This window comes from Mastigoproctus giganteus, chromosome 11 (genome assembly GCF_048544385.1).
Source record: "Mastigoproctus giganteus isolate SK-2022 chromosome 11, ASM4854438v1, whole genome shotgun sequence".
Taxonomy (NCBI): domain Eukaryota; kingdom Metazoa; phylum Arthropoda; class Arachnida; order Uropygi; family Thelyphonidae; genus Mastigoproctus; species Mastigoproctus giganteus.
The window spans coordinates 60,473,916-60,490,352 of record NC_143585.1 but is presented as its reverse complement, the minus strand read 5'-3'; the positions used below and the strand labels follow the sequence as shown (position 1 = coordinate 60,490,352).

Below are 16,437 nucleotides of genomic sequence, written 5' to 3'. Positions count from 1 at the left end.
AAGGTGGCAATTTGTTTCTTTTCCTGTCTGATTTCATTCAGGTTATTGATGGAGTGTCCAAGGATAGTTGTTGGATTGTCCCTTGATAGACAGTAGTGGAGGCCCCTTCGAATAACATCCAGATCAAACAGAAGGACGCCCGCAAGAACCTGAAGGGCTGGTTTGCTAACCGTGCAGTATGCCATTGTAACAGTAAGAAGAATGGTGCGCTGGATGGTTCCCAATTTACGTTTGTTGTTATAAACAGTTGCCCTGCGAAACCAGACCCGAAATTCATATGTTATGAAGGGAAGGAAGACTGATTTGTACACAACTTTAAGGGTTTGTTTGTTTAAGACAATGTTATGAGTTTTGTAAATAAATTTGATGAATTTGAGATGCTGGTCAAAACATCAAAGGCAGATATTGATGGAATATCAGAGAAGTGGTGTCACACTGATAAAAGGAACGCAGAATTGAAATTTGTGGAGTACAATGTGTACAGAAAGGATAAGAAGGGAAGAGGGGTTATGCTGTTAATTAAGAAACACATAAAATCTAAGGAAGTGCATCCAGTTGATATGGGTGTACAGTGCAGTGTTGAGTCAGTTTGGTGTGACATAAGCACTGGGAAAACCAAATTGAGAGTAGGAGTGTGTTATAAGATTAATGACTCTGATGAGTACAACGAACAACTGCTCAGAATAATCTTCTGAGAGGCATAAATTCAAATTGAGGAAAGATAGCTATCCCCAGTACGCGATTATTCCCTTTTTTTTTTTTTTTTTTTTTTTAGGTCCTAGCCGCCGAAATCTCAGGAAATTAAGCGGCAGGACCTGAGTATTTTAGTCTACTGGTGTTTTTTCCTGGTCTGCCTCCACGGGGTGAAAGTGGGGCAACGTTGGGCCTCAGCAGGAGTCCAGCGGCTAAACGACCAGAAGAACAACGGTGCATGACGCTACACAAATACAATATCACTTTTAAATCTCTGGCATTTCCAATGAACTGGTAGACCCACAATGAAAACAACACGGAGATTGGGGAAACCCCTGGTGCCGTTTGACCCTAAACACACTTCACACTTTTACTCAACCTAATCGAGAAGTCCCCCCAACCAGAAGGTACAAACGAAGCTAGAAAGATGGGCAGAGACGACACTCCATGGCAGACACTGCAATGATCTATTATTCAAAAATTATTATTTTAGGGTTGCCCGTAATTGAATACATTAACCCGTATTTATGTCTGTGCATTGCGCGAGTTTTAGGGTACATTTTCCTGTTTTGCTGGACAAAAAAAACTCAGTTTCTGGGGAGAAAAACCTTGCTATCTACGCCTGAGACCTGCTAAACTCAGCCACAGAATGAAAAAAAGCCCACTAAAGTTCCTCGCGTCTTCGACGGGATTCGAACCCGGGCCTTTTCCACCCAGTGTGGGGAGGACGGCGACGATACCACTGCGCAGACTACTACAATGCGCACTACGACTACAATGCGCAGACTACTACAATGATCTACATCAAGATAACAGAGATAAAACTGCTTCCAATGCTCACGAGCGGGACGCTTTTCCCTGAGACTGAAGGATTCATGCTCGCCATCCAAGACCAGGTAATCAACACCAGAAACTATAGAAAATACATCGCGAAGGAGCCCGGAGTGTCCGATGACACATGTCGACGATGCCACCTAGCCTCAGAAACGATCCAACACATCACAGGGGGACGCAAGGTGATCAACCGGACTGAGTACACTCATAGACATGACTAGGTAGCCAGGATAATACATCAGAAGCTAGCAAGGAAATACCAGTTGATCGAAGAAAGTGTACCGTACTAGAAGTACGAACCCCAGTCAGTACTAGAGACCCCAACCCACAAGCTGTGCTGGGACAGCGCCATCCCGCACAACAGACCGGACATAATCCTTGTGGAGAAGAAGGAAAAGGCTACCTATCTGATTGACATAGCGGTACCCAACACTAGTAACCTGCAGAAAACCCATGGGAAAAAAATCAGGACGTACACGAACCTAAGACAGGAGATCAAAGAGATGTGGCATATGGAACAAGTAACAACCATCTCGCTCATCGTGTCAACCACAGGTATGGTACCAAAGACCCTACATTACAGCCTAGCAGCAATAGGTCTCCCAGAGAACACGTACAAGGAACTCCAGAAAATCGCAATCCTGAACACCTGTAGGCCAGTCATTAGCATTAGCATTAGTAGAGGCATTTGATGCAAGAAAGCAAGCTTATGTAGCATCAGCCAAAAAAAAAAAAAAAAAAAAAAAAGCCACTTCCACTTCACCCCTCTGTTCGTTCAAAATACCTGTCCAACTGAGCCTTAAACTTATTTAGGCTATCAACTTCCACGACAAGGGATGGAAGTCTGTTCCACCAACCAACCACCCGCTGGCTAAAAGCAAATTTCCGCACGTCTATCCTACATCTGTCTTTCCTCAATTTGAATTTATGCCCTCTCAGGTGATTATTCTGAGAGAGAGGAAGAATCCCATCAGCATTGAGCATGCTCAAACCATTCAAGGCGTTATACACCTCTATCAGATCACCTCGCATGTGCCTAGTCTCCAGACACTGTAATTTGCAAAACTTAAGCCTTTCTTCGTAAGAGCACCCCTTTGTTCCATTCACTAATCTTGTTGCTCTTCTCTTTACTCGTTCCAGCAGCTCTACATCCTTCTTGAAATGAGACCTCCAGACATGTATACAGTACTCTAGGTGTGGCCTGACCATTGCCTTATACAAGAGAATAATCACCTCCTTATCCCTGCTAGAAAAATTCCTATATATAATTGACAATACACCATGAGCTACTCTTGCAGCCCGTCTGCACTGCTCAGAGAAATTTATATCTGCCTGCACAACCACCCCCAAGTCCCTTTCATTCTCTACCACTGTCAGTGTAGTACCACAGAGTTGACACGTTGCTCTGGGGTTGCTGTTTCCCATGTGTAGTACTTTACATTTGTCAATGTTAAACTTCATTTGCCACCTCTCAGCCCATCTGCTCAACCTTTCCAGATCCTGTTGCAGCAGAATAGTGTCAGTAGTGTCCTTGACAACCCTGCCTACCTTTATATCGTCTGCAAACTTGGACATTAAGCTTGATATACCCTCATCAATATCATTTATGAATACAGAAAACAATAATGGACCCAACACTGAGCCCTGAGGGACTCCACTAATAACATTAGTCCACGACGAGCAGTGTCCATTGATTACCACGCTCTATCTTCTCCCCCTCAACCACCCCTTTATCCACAGCAGCAATTTGCCTCCAATGCCACACTGCTCCAATTTGTGCAGCAGTCTTCCATGTGGAACAGTGTCAAAAGCCTTTCTAAGATCCAAGTATATAATATCAAAGTTATTCCCTGCATCCAGTTCCTTTGTGACTGCATCATAGTATCCAATCAAATTGGTCAGGCATGACTTCCCCTTAACAAAACCATGCTGTGTCCGAGCTATAGCTGAAGTCTTGTCTAAATGATCCTGCAGTGCTTCTTTAACTAGTGCCTCCATTAATTTTCCTGGAACAGAAGTCAAACTCACAGGTCTATAATTACTTGTGTCAGCCTTTGATCCTCCTTTGTGAATTGGGGTGACATTTTCACATTTCCAGTCTGTGGGTACCTCCCCTGAGTACAAGGAAGCTCTCATAATTATGGCTAAGGGTTTGCTTACTTCCTTTGCTGCCTCCTTTAATATAACTGGATAGATCCCATCCACCCCGGGTGCCCTTCTTGTGTTTATCTTCAACAATTTTTCCTCTACTTTACTCTCAGTTATTACAAGATTCTCTAGCTTACTGCTAGAGTTGAATACACCTCTGGCATTCCCCTAGCTGAATAACTCCTCATGTGTGAATGTCGATGCAAAATATTCATTTAGTTTGTTAGCTACCTGAGCAGGATCATCAACAGTTGACCCATCAATATCAAGTGGACCAATCTGATTCATCCCCTTCCTTCTAGAGTTTACATAAGTAAAGAACTCTTTGCTGTTTTTCTTTGCATCCCTTGCCAAAGATTTCTCGTAATCAGCCTTCGCCTGCCTAACCTCCTTTGTAACTTGGTTACAGATCAACTTGTATCTATCATAGGCTTCTGTGTCATGTGTTAATTTGTAAGTATCCCATGCATGTTTCTTCTTCTCTGCCATATGCCTCATCAGTTCATCTGACATCCATTTAGGCCTAAACCTTGAACAATATTTATTTCTTAGTTGGTATGTAAAGCCTAGTAGCTTCCAAGATAAGTTCTTTGAATGCTTCCCATTTTGAGTTTGCTGTTGGTAACATCATCAGATGGTCCCACTGTATAGAATTTAAATACTGTGTCAGTCCATCATAGTCGCCTTTACGAAAGCAATAACCCTTCCCTTTACCCTTAATGGTAGTTACCTCTTTGAGTAAATCCCACTTCAGCACACTGCGATCACTGCCACCTAGTGGTTCATTTATCTTCAGATTCCTAATGTATGAAGAATCGCTGCTGATAATCAAATCAAGAGTGTTCCTCCCTCTAGTTGCCTCCCGAACATGCTGATGTAGAAAACAATCATCCAATAAATCCACAAAAGCCTTGCTAGTGTGTGAGTGACCAGCCCCCAAATTCCAGTCAATATCTGGGAAATTAAAATCTCCCATTATAAGACTCTCTGATTTACTGGCCCACTCTATTTCTCTGTAGTTTCTTATTATACTCATCAGAGTCATTAGGCCTATCGCACACTCCTACTGTCAATTTTGATCTCCCAATATTTATGTCACACCAAACTGACTCGACATTGCACTGTCCAGCGATGTCCACTGGCTTCACTTCCTTGGATTTTATGTATTTCTTAACTAATAGCATAACCCCTCCTCCCTTCCTATCCAGTCTATCCTTTCTGTAGACGTTGTACTCCCCAAATTCCAGTTCTGCATTCCTTATATCTGTGTGACACCACGTCTGTGATATCCCAACAATATCTGCCTTTGATGTTTTGAGCAATATCTCAAATTCATCAAATTTATTTACTAAACTCCTAGCATTGGTGTGCACGCAAGTATACATGCACCTATTTCTGTTCTTAGCTACCCTAACACAACCCATCTGTTTACTTGTACCGCAATGACTCCCGGCAATCTCTGAAATAGCCTGCATCTTGTTTTTCAGGCTTCTGCTCATTCCAATAGAAGCAGTGCAAGAATCTCTTTCACCTCTGGCAGTGGCTACTGTTACTCTATTCGTCTTTGTCTCCCCCCAAGCCAGTCAGAGAATTCCTCGACTAACGGTAACACCAGACATAACAATAACCACCCTGTGCACTTGGTAGCAATACCCGTCACGAGGTGGAACCCCCAAACAGGGAGAAATAATGTAAGAGAAATAATAATAATAATAAAATAAAATAAATGTTCTGTTTGCACTCCAGAACAACCACATATAGTCACAGATGTTCACAAGAAAGAGATATACCTTTTTACTTTGTTTTTGAGTACTCCAAGTAATTGTAGTTAGCTAAATTTGGAACGATAAATTAATTTTTTTCCATGTAGAATTCCATCAACCTTCTAAAGTCATTGGTTCGAAATAATAATTACTGGGTTAGTTCTTCATGCGGTGTTATTTGGCGATTTTGTGGCTCTCCATGTTTTTATTGTAATATGCCGTTGTCACCAGAGGTGCCACAGACTAATATCTTACTACTCTAGAGGTGGATAAGTTGTTATCAATTGCCCGCGTTGTATGATATGTGTAAATTTTAAAGAATGATACTAATATAATTTATTTTTAGAAACCGTTTCTTTTTTTCCAACCTGTACGAATTTTATTCCTACGATATGAGTTTGTGGGTAGATAAACATCGTCCTACAACATTGGCAAAATTAGATTTTCATAAAGAGCAGGCTGCTCATTTGAAAAAACTGGTAAGCAAGGAGTTATTACGAATAGGCTCATTTCTATCAATCAATCAATCAATCGCTGAGTTTTGATAAAACAGCGATTTTGTAGAACCACTGCTGCTATAATTAAATACCAAGACAGTACAAAACTTGTGTGTTTGTATAAATAAATTATGTATATATATTTATAACATACATATATATCAAAATAATATTCATAAAAATAATAGGATTTAATAATATTACTGAACGACTAAGCAAGCAAGAAAAAGTATTAAAATATAATTATTAAACTGGGTTATGGATCCGGGCACTACTTGTTATAGTAGAGATAACCGGCAACCATAATGAAATACTGTATACACATGTTTATTTTCAGTATATTGGGTAGGGGTGCTGACCTGCAATTGATGAGTATAATAAGGAACTGTACAGGGAAATAGAGTGGGCCAGTAAATCAGAGAGTCTTATAATGGGAGATTTTAATTTCCCAGATATTGACTGGAATTTGGGGGCTGGTTACTCACGCACTAGCAGGGCTTTTGTGGATTTATTGGATGATTGTTTTCTACATCAGCATGTTCGGGAGGCAACTAGAGGGAGTAATACTCTTGATTTGATTATCAGCAGTGATTCTTCATGCATTAAGAATCTGCAGATAAATGAACCACTAGGTGGCAGTGATCACAGTGTGCTGAAGTGGGATTTACTCAAAGAGGTAACTACCATTAGGGGTAAAGGGAAGGGTTATTGCTTCCGTAAAGGCGACTACGATGGACTGAGACAGTATTTAAATTCTATACATTGGGACCAACTGATGATGTTACCAACAGCAAATTCAAAATGGGAAGCATTCAAAGAACTTATCTTGGAAGCTACTAGGCTTTACATACCAACTAAGAAATATTGTTCAAGGATTAGGCCTAAATGGATGTCAGATGAACTAATGAGGCATATGGCAGAGAAGAAAAATGCATGGGATACTTACAAATTAACACATGACACAGAAGCCTATGATAGATACAAGTTGATATGCAACCAAGTTACAAAGGAGGTTAGGCAGGCGAAGGCAGATTACGAGAAATCCTTGGCAAGGGATGCAAAGAAAAACAGCAAAGAGTTCTTTACTTATGTAAACTCTAGAAGGAAGGGGATGAATCAGATTGGTCCACTTGATATTGATGGGTCAACTGTTGATGATCCTGCTCAGGTAGCTAACAAACTAAATGAATATTTTGCATTGACATTCACACATGAGGAGTTATTCAGCAAGGGGAATGCCAGAGGTGTATTCAACTCTAGCAGTAAGCTACAGAATCTTGAAATAACTGGGAGTAAAGTGGAGGAGAAACTGTTGAAGATAAACACAAGAAAGGCATCCGGGGTGGATGGGATCTATCCAGTTATATTAAAGGAGGCAGCAAAGGAAGTAAGCAAACCCTTAGCCATAATTATGAGAGCTTCCTTGGACTCAGGGGAGGTACCCATAGACTGGAAATGTGCAAATGTGACCCCAATTCACAAAGGAGGATCAAAGGCTGACACAAGTAATTATAGACCTGTGAGCTTAACTTCTGTTCCAGGAAAATTAATGGAGGCACTGGTTAAAGAAGCACTGCAGGATCATTTAGACAAGACTTCAGTTATAGCTCAGACACAGCATGGTTTTGTTAAGGGGAAGTCTTGCCTGACCAACTTGATTGGATACTGTGATGCAGTCACAAAAGAACTGGATGCAGGGAATAACTTTGATATTATATACTTGGATCTTAGAAAGGCTTTTGATACTGTTGCACATGGAAGACTGCTACACAAATTGGAGCAGTGTGACATTGGAGGCAAATTGCTGCTATGGATAAAGGAGTGGTTGAGGGGGAGAAGACAGAGAGTGGTAATCAATGGACACTGCTCGTCGTGGACTAATGTTATTAGTGGAGTCCCTCAGGGCTCAGTGTTGGGTCCATTATTGTTTTCTGTATTTATAAATGATATTGATGATGGTATATCAAGCTTAATGTCCAAGTTTGCAGACGATACAAAGGTTGGCAGGGTTGTCAAGGACACTACTGACACTATGCTGCTGCTGCAACAGGATCTGGAAAGGTTGAGCAGATGGGCTGAGAGGTGGAAAATGAAGTTTAACATTGACAAATGTAAAGTACTACATATGGGAAACAGCAACCCCAGAGCAACGTATCAACTCTGTGGTACTACACTGACAGTGGTAGAGAATGAAAGGGACTTGGGGGTGGTTGTGCAGGCAGATATGAAGTTCTCGGAGCAGTGCAGACGGGCTGCAAGAGTAGCTCATGGAGTATTGTCAATGATATACAGGAATTTTTCCAGCAGGGATAAGGAGGTGATTATTCCATTGTATAAGGCAATGGTCAGGCCACACCTAGAGTACTGTATACAGGTCTGGAGGCCTCATTTCAAGAAGGATGTAGAGCTGCTGGAACGCGTACAGAGAAGGGCAACAAGATTAGTGAATGGAACAAAGGGGTGCTCTTACGAAGAAAGGCTTAAGTTTTGCAAATTACAGTGTCTGGAGACTAGGCACCAGCGAGGTGATCTGATAGAGGTGTATAAAGCCTTGAATGGTTTAAGCATGCTCAATGCTGATGGGATTCTTCCTCTAGCTCAGAAAAATCACCTGAGAGGGCATAAATTCAAATTGAGGAAAGACAGATGTAGGATAGACGTGCGGAAATTTGCCTTTAGCCAGCGGGTGGTTGGTTGGTGGAACAGACTTCCATCCCTTGTGGTGGAGGTTGATAGCCTAAATAAGTTTAAGGCTCAGCTGGACAGGTATTTTGAACGAACAGAGGGGTGAAGCGGAAGTGGGTTTTTTTTGTTTTTTTTTTCTGGCTGATGCTGCATAAGCTTGCTTTCTTGCATCAAATGCCTCTACTAATGCTAATGCTAATTACCATGAAAAAAATTGAGACTGCCAGCAAGGTAAAAGAGATAACCTGAAATTATATTAGATTAACATAATAATGATAATAACGATGGTACCTAAAGTAGTGGGTCCTATTTAACTACTACTTCAGAGGGTTGGCAGCCAGAACCATAGGAGCCACCGCAATAAGTAGGGTCTCTGTTACTGTTATGATGTATACGTGCGAAACGTATACATCATAGCCGACCTGACAGAGACCAAAAGGAAGGAATAAAATTCAAACATAAATAAAAACAAGTATATAAATATAAAATTGAGTTAAAAAGCTAAAATAATGCCAATAAATCTTGTTAAAGGAGAAATGAATGAAAGTTTGAATTCAAAAAGACAAAATACAGTATAAAATTTAAACAAAGTAACTAGATTACCGAATAAAGTCAGGTCAAAGCCAACTTACTGTTTGCTTGTACCGGAATTGGTGAAATTGTTATTTAGAGTTACATTGTTTAAATTTTATACTGTATTTTGTCTTTCTGAATTCAAACTTTCATTCGTTTCTCCTTTAACAAGATTTATTGGCATTATTTTAGCTTTTTAACTCAATTTTATATTTATATACTTATTTTTATTTATATTTGAATTTTATTCCTTCCTTTTGGTCTCTGTCAGGTCGCCAGAGTATACATCATAACAGAAACAGACTCTGTTTATTGCGGTGGCTCCTACAGTTTCGGCTTCCGACCCTCTGAAAAAGTAGTTAAAGCCGTAGGACCCACTACTTTAGGTACCATCGTTATTATCATTATTATTTTTATGTTAATCTAATATAATTTCAGGTTATCTCTTTTACCTTGCTGGCATTCTCAATTTTTTCCATGTTAATTACAATTGACAGATCAGCACCCCTACCCAAAGGAACTAGATGCAAACAATTTTTATATCATTTACATCATTACAGCAAAATTTTTGACACTATTCCATAAAAAAGAAAATAAACATTTGTCTATATCAAAATACATATATAAAAGGAATACAAGATTCGAGCTAAACTCCAGATCTTGGGTACAAGTTGTCTCTTAGCAGTGGGCGTGGTCTTAAGCAGAGATATTGTATGGTCGAGTTCTGTGATTGGGTGATTATTGTGAATACCTTCGCTATTGTTATTCTTAGTTAGGCTGTTTTTATAGTGGAAAACAAGTTCCCTATTTAAAAACTGGTAAGAGATATTTTAACAAAGATTGGTTTTTACACGACATCAGGAGGGATTTAAGCAAAAAACGTAGTTATTTTTGAAGATTTAGCATTAGCATTAGTAGAGGCATACAATGCAAGAAAGCAAGCTTATGCAGCATCAGCCAAAAAAAAAAAAAAAAAAAAAAGCTCCAACTTTACCCCTCCTTTCGTTCCAAATGCCTGTCCAGCTCAGCCTTAAATTTATTTAGGCTATTAGCTTCCAGAACAAAAGATGGAAGCCTGTACCACCAATCAACTACCCGCTGGCTAAAGGCAAATTTCTGTACATCTATGCTAGAACGTTGAATTCTAAATGGGAAGCCTTCAGGGACTTAATTTTGGAGGCTACTAGGATTTTCATTCCAACTAAGAAATACTGTTGAAAGGTTAGGCCTAAATGGATGTCAGATAAATTAATGAGGCTCGTGGCAGTTGATCTCACTGTACAGAATTTAAAAACTGTCTGAGCCCATTGTAGTCACCTTTACGAATGCAAAAGCCCTTCCCTTTAGCCTAGATGGTATTTACATCTTTAATTCCCACATCAGTACATTGTGATCACTGCCACCCAGTGGTTTCTTTATCTGCAAATTCTTAATGCATGAATAATCACTGCTGATAATCAGATCAAGAGTATTACTCCCTCTGGTTGCCTCTTGAACATGTTGCTGTAGAAAATTATCATCCAATAAATCCACAAAAGTCTTGCTAGTGTGCGAGTGACCAAACCCACAAGTTCCAGTCAGTATCTGGAAAGTTAAAATCCCCCATTACAAGACATTCTGATTTACTGGCCCATTCTATTTCTCTGCACAATTGCTCATTATACTCATCAGATTCATTAGGCCTGTAACACATACCTACTCATTTTTCCTTTGCCAGTGCTTATTTCACACCAAACAGACTCAACACTGCATTGTTCAACATCAATTGGATGCACTTCCTTAGATTTTATGTGTTTCTTAACTAACAACATAACCCTGCCTCCCTTCTTGTACACATTGTACTCATTTGTAATTATTTTTGCTTATTTTAATTCCCTATTGCCATTTCTCTCTATTTTTATTTAGACTTTGATATATTACAATGTCTTTGGTGTGTTATGTATGGGTGGGGAATCCATGAGTGGCACCTGTCAATCACTGCTTTGTTTCTGATCGTTAGTCGAAAAATGGACTTGTACCCAAGATCTGGAGTTTTACTCAAGATTTGTTTATTGTATATTGTGTTAAAACTTGGTAGTCTATTAAATTGACTGAATTTCATTAGGGTAGATTTCTACTCCATCTCTTAATGAAATGCATTCTTGTGCAGGGCCAGATTTACCAAGATGATGTGGTATTTTTGCTCCAGAACCACAAGGTTGCACAGACTGCAGAACAAGCAATTATTGTTGGTTCAGCCCCATTGCGACTTTTTTTTTTAGGATTCTCAAAATATGCACACTATTCCCAGACTACCAAATTCTGGCATTCTCAAGCAATACTTTTCACCACCCAAGAGCATAATAGTGATTCAGTTTGGCGTGACATAAGTATTGCTAGCTAAAGGAGAATAGGAGTCTGCTTTTGGCCAAATGACTCTGATGCGTATATTGAACAACTATACACAGTGGAGTGGGCCAATAGATCAGAATATCTTATAATGAGTGAACAACTGAAGTTCAATTTGTGGGTTAGTTGCCCACACAGTACAGGAAATTTTCTTGATTTAGGCTGTTTCCCATAGCACAGTGTTAGACACTTGCTATAGGAAAACAAAAGAAAGTAATACTCTTGATCTGATTATCAGCAGTGACCATTCAAGTTATAACTAAAGGCAGGGGTGAAGAGAAGGCATTTGCTTCCATAAAGTGAATATAATGGTCTCAGACAGTTTTTAAATTCTATTCAGCAGCGCCAACAGTGCAGTTGTGGGAAACCACCAGTGGTGACCCCTCCCCAAACACTCTGTGCAATATGGTGTTACCAACAACATATTCTAAATGGAAAGCATTCAAAGAGGTAATCATAGAAGCCACGATTACTTTACTAATACCAACAAAGAGATATTGTTCAAAGTTTAGACCTAAGTGGACGGCAGATCAAAAGATAATGGATGAGACAAACAAATAAATGGGATGATTATAAATTACCGGGCAATATGGAAAATAACAGTAAGTAAAAACTAGTCTGCAATCAGTTCACTAAGTGGGTTAGGCAAGCTAAGGCAGATTATGAGAAGTCCTTGGCTAAGAATGCAAATAAAATGTTAACACTAGAAGGAGAAGGATGAACAACATAGTCCACTAGGTATGAATGGCACAACTATTTCTGATCCTGTTCAGGCTGCTGACAAACCCTAAATATTTTGCATCTACCTTCACACTTGTAGTTTTTAGGAATGGAAACACAAGAGGTACACCAAGTTATAATTTGGAGTTAAAAGTTTTTGTTATAAATGAGAAGAAAGTGGAAGATAAATTGCTGAAGCTAAAAGTAAACAAAGCACTTGGGGCTGATGGGATCTATCCAGTTGTATTAAAAGAAGCAGCAAAAGCGATAAGCAAATCTTTGTTCATAATTATGAAAGCACTTTTGGATTCAGAGTAGGTTCCTATAGATTGGAGTATGCAAATGCCTTTCTTATTCACAAAGGGGGATCAAAGAGCAATATGAGCAATTATAGACCTGTAAGTATGACTTCTGTATCAGAAAAAATAATGAAATTACTGGTTAAAGAAGTATTACAGGATCATCTTAACATGAATGGAATTGTGGAAATCACTGCATGGATTTGTTGGGGGTGGGAACCCTGTCTGACCAATTCGATTAGCTACTCTAATGCACTTGGTGCACTGTGGCCATAGTTGCCGATGCGCCTAATAAATCCCTAAACCAACAACAACAACTCTAATGCAATAACAAAGGAATTAGGAAACAATAATTTTTATATCATATATCTTAGACCGGGGTTCCAGCCCATCACCACCAAATACGGAGGATGCGGAAAGGTCAGGGAATGACCACCGCATATCCCGGAGCAATATGGCCTTAGTTGCTAATGCTCCTAAAAACCAAATAACAAACATATCATATATCATTTACATCATTACAGCAAAGTTTTTGACACTATTCCATAAAAAAGACTGCTGTACAAATTGGAGCAGTGTGGCATTAGGGGCAAGTTACTGCTATGGATAAAGGGATGGTTGAGTGGCAGAAGACTGGTTATAAATGTGCACTGTTCTTTTTGCATTAACGTTATTAGTGGAGATCCCTTAGGATCCAGTTCTGGGCCCCTTATTTTTTACAGTATTTATTAACAATGTTGATGGTATATCAAATTATTATCTATGTTTTCAGGTGATACAAAGTTGGTAGGGTTATTAATGACAAGAATCAATTTTTTCTAGGTATTTCTGTATTAATGTGCAGAAAAACCTAGAAAAAGTAGGTAGATAAGCTGAGAAGTGACCACTGATGTTTATTATTGGTAGCTGCATGATACTGCATATGGTCTGCCGTAATCTCAGAATAACATGTGAATTAGATTGTACTACACTGAAGGTTGTGGAGGATGAAAGTAAAATAGGGGTAATTGAACAGTCCAACATGAAGTTCTCCGAATAGTGCAGTCAGGTTGCTAGAACAGCTAATGTGGTTCTGTCAGTGATATATAGGAACAAGGAAGTGATTGTCCCATTGTATAAGGCAATGACAATTTTGGCCACATTTTGAGTGTTGTATATAGGTCTGGAAGCCTTGTTTTAAGAAGGATGCAGATCACTTGGAAAAGGTGCAGAGGACAGCAACCAGATTAGTCAAGAACACAAAGGGATATCTTATTACAAAGGACTTCTGTTCTGCAAATTGCAGCACTTAGAAATTAGGTGCTTGCAAAGGAGACCTGATTGAAGTGTTTTAAGCTTTAAATGGATCGAGTAAACTTAATGATGATAGTATTCTTACTCTTTCTCAGACAACATGGATAGGGGGGACATAAATTGAGAAAAGATAGCTACAGAATAGACATAAATTGAGAAAAAATAGCTACAGGATAGACATAAATTGAGAAAAAATAGCTACAGGATAGACATAAATTGAGAAAAGATAGCTACAGGATAGACATAAATTGGAAAAGGATAGCTACAGGATAGATGCGTACAAATTTGCTTTCAGCCAGAGAGTAATTGAGTTTTTGAACAAACCACCACCTGGTCTCATGTAAGTGAGTATTTGAATGGACAGACGAGATAGGTGGTGTTATTTTTTCTTTTTGGCTAATGCTATATTAGCTCGCTTGCATCATTTGCTGCCACTGCTGCACTTGGAAACTAGGTACTACTACTATTAATAATAATGAAATGTATTGATATTTTTTTATATTATTAAGTATTATTCCAAATGGCTCAATACATTGCCACTTATAGAGAAAAGTACAAAAAATACATATTGTATTATACCCCTTAAATCAGAACTTTTTACAGGGAACCGGTTGTTAAGATTTTGGCAACTCATCACTGTATACATATACATATATATATATATATAGGCTTAATTATATGTGAGAATAAAGCCTATTGTTTTAAGTTCTAGGTCTAATGCTTAAATGTTCATAATACATGTATTAGGATAAATATTTTAACATCAGCATCTTGTATAAAATATTATTACATATAACATCTTAATTTATAGGTTCAAGGAGGAGACTTCCCCCATTTATTAATATATGGGCCATCAGGAGCAGGGAAAAAGACCAGAATAATGTGTTTATTGCGAGAATTATATGGTCCAGGAGTGGAAAAACTAAGAATAGAACACCAGGTGTTTACCACCCCATCTAAAAGAAAAGTAGAAATAGTTACGATTGCTAGTAATTATCACATTGAGATGAACCCAAGGTATGTGGTATAAGTGTATAAGTGTGTGTGTGTGTGTATGTTTCTTACGTGTGTCATTCTGTTTAATAACTGGTTTATCAGGAAAAAAAACTAAGAACAGAATTGCTTACTTTGTTCTTATTTTCAAGAAAATAAAATTTTAATGTATTCAGCAAAGGGCAGAGTATATTCACGTGCACTAATTATAAAGCAACACTTCTTCACTAAATAGAGGTAAATGGTTACTTAATTAAAGCTTCCCATACAATCAGATTGAAAAAATTATATTGAGATGAACCCAAGGTATGTGGTATAAGAGAGTGTGTGTGTAATTCTTATGTCTGTGCCATTCTGTTTAATAACTGGTTTATCAGAAAAAAAACCTAAAACAGAATTGCTTACTTTGTATGTTTCAAGAAAATAAATTTTTAATGTGTTTAGCAAAGGCATAGTATATTCATGTACACTATAATTATAAAGCAACACTGCTTCACTGAATAGAGGTAAACGTTTACTTAATTAAAGTGTCCCATACAATCAGATTGAAAAAAATTATAGTATATGTTACTTATCCATATCTTGTGAACCTCTTCAGTAATAAAGATTAAAATTATGGTTATATTTTGTTACATGATATATATAAATTTGCAAACAGGTATTTACCTAACTCATGGAACTGTAGAGCACACTGAAAGCAGTGACTTTCAGTGTGCCTTTCTTGTAGTTCTCCCTATCACTGAAAGCAGTGATAGGGAGAACTACAAGACAAAGGTTGTTGTTTGAACAGGGTGTACTTTGTTGGTTGAGGTTAGTGTACTTGGACAGGTCATGTGACAGAATTAGAATACTTTTGTGATTCACATTTCTTCCTGAATAGCTTGCAAAAAAAAAAAAAAACAAAGGCTCTGCATGCTGATTATAGGCTCCTCCACCCACATCTAGTGTGAATCAACCAATGGCCATCATGCAGCCTGTCCAAGGACATCTGACCCTCATCAGTAAAGTAAACCCTGTTCAGACAATAACTTTTGTCTTGCAGTTTTCCTTATCAGTCAATTTTCCATGTGCTTCACAGATATATGAAGGATGTAAATGTGTTTACAAATTTATGTAAGGTAAATCTACCAGCAGTTGACGCTTTAAATAGACACAACAAAAATTTGTTATCTTTGGACTGATTATTTTTATTTTTTTTTTTTAATTTTATTTAACTAACTGCTTCAATAGACATTTCAAGTTATACTCTGAACCAGCTACTACTGCTTTTGAAAGTCTTATTACAATAGTTTAATGCATTACTCCAACTTCATTGTTATTATATACTTTTTGAATGATGCAGACATATTTATAGTGCTTTTTTAACAAGGGAATGATACTAAAAAAAATTGTCCTGTTATTTAGTAATAGTAGCGATAGTAATAGCCACATAGTGCATGGAAGCTATAGGCTTTTGTTGCACTGGTTGAAAAAAAAAAGTAGATTAAGAAAATACAAATTATTCCCTCCTCACATAGGTAGCCAGTTGACCTTTGAATTTATTCAAACTTT

The 16,437-nt window shown here is 38.3% G+C and overlaps 1 protein-coding gene across 2 annotated transcripts in view; it reads left to right on the top strand.

Moving 5' to 3' along the window:
• The first annotated feature begins 5,720 nt into the window (after positions 1 to 5,720).
• The window catches only part of RfC38 (replication factor C subunit RfC38), an 80,924-nt gene continuing 70,207 nt past the window's right edge, over positions 5,721 to 16,437 (top strand). For both annotated transcript variants that reach the window (XM_090385260.1, XM_090385262.1), the window contains exons 1-2: positions 5,721 to 5,917; positions 14,705 to 14,910. In XM_090385260.1, coding sequence (XP_090241386.1) covers positions 5,831 to 5,917; positions 14,705 to 14,910 — 293 coding nt within the window. In that variant the 5' untranslated portion in view covers positions 5,721 to 5,830. The remainder of the gene's footprint in view (positions 5,918 to 14,704; positions 14,911 to 16,437) is intronic.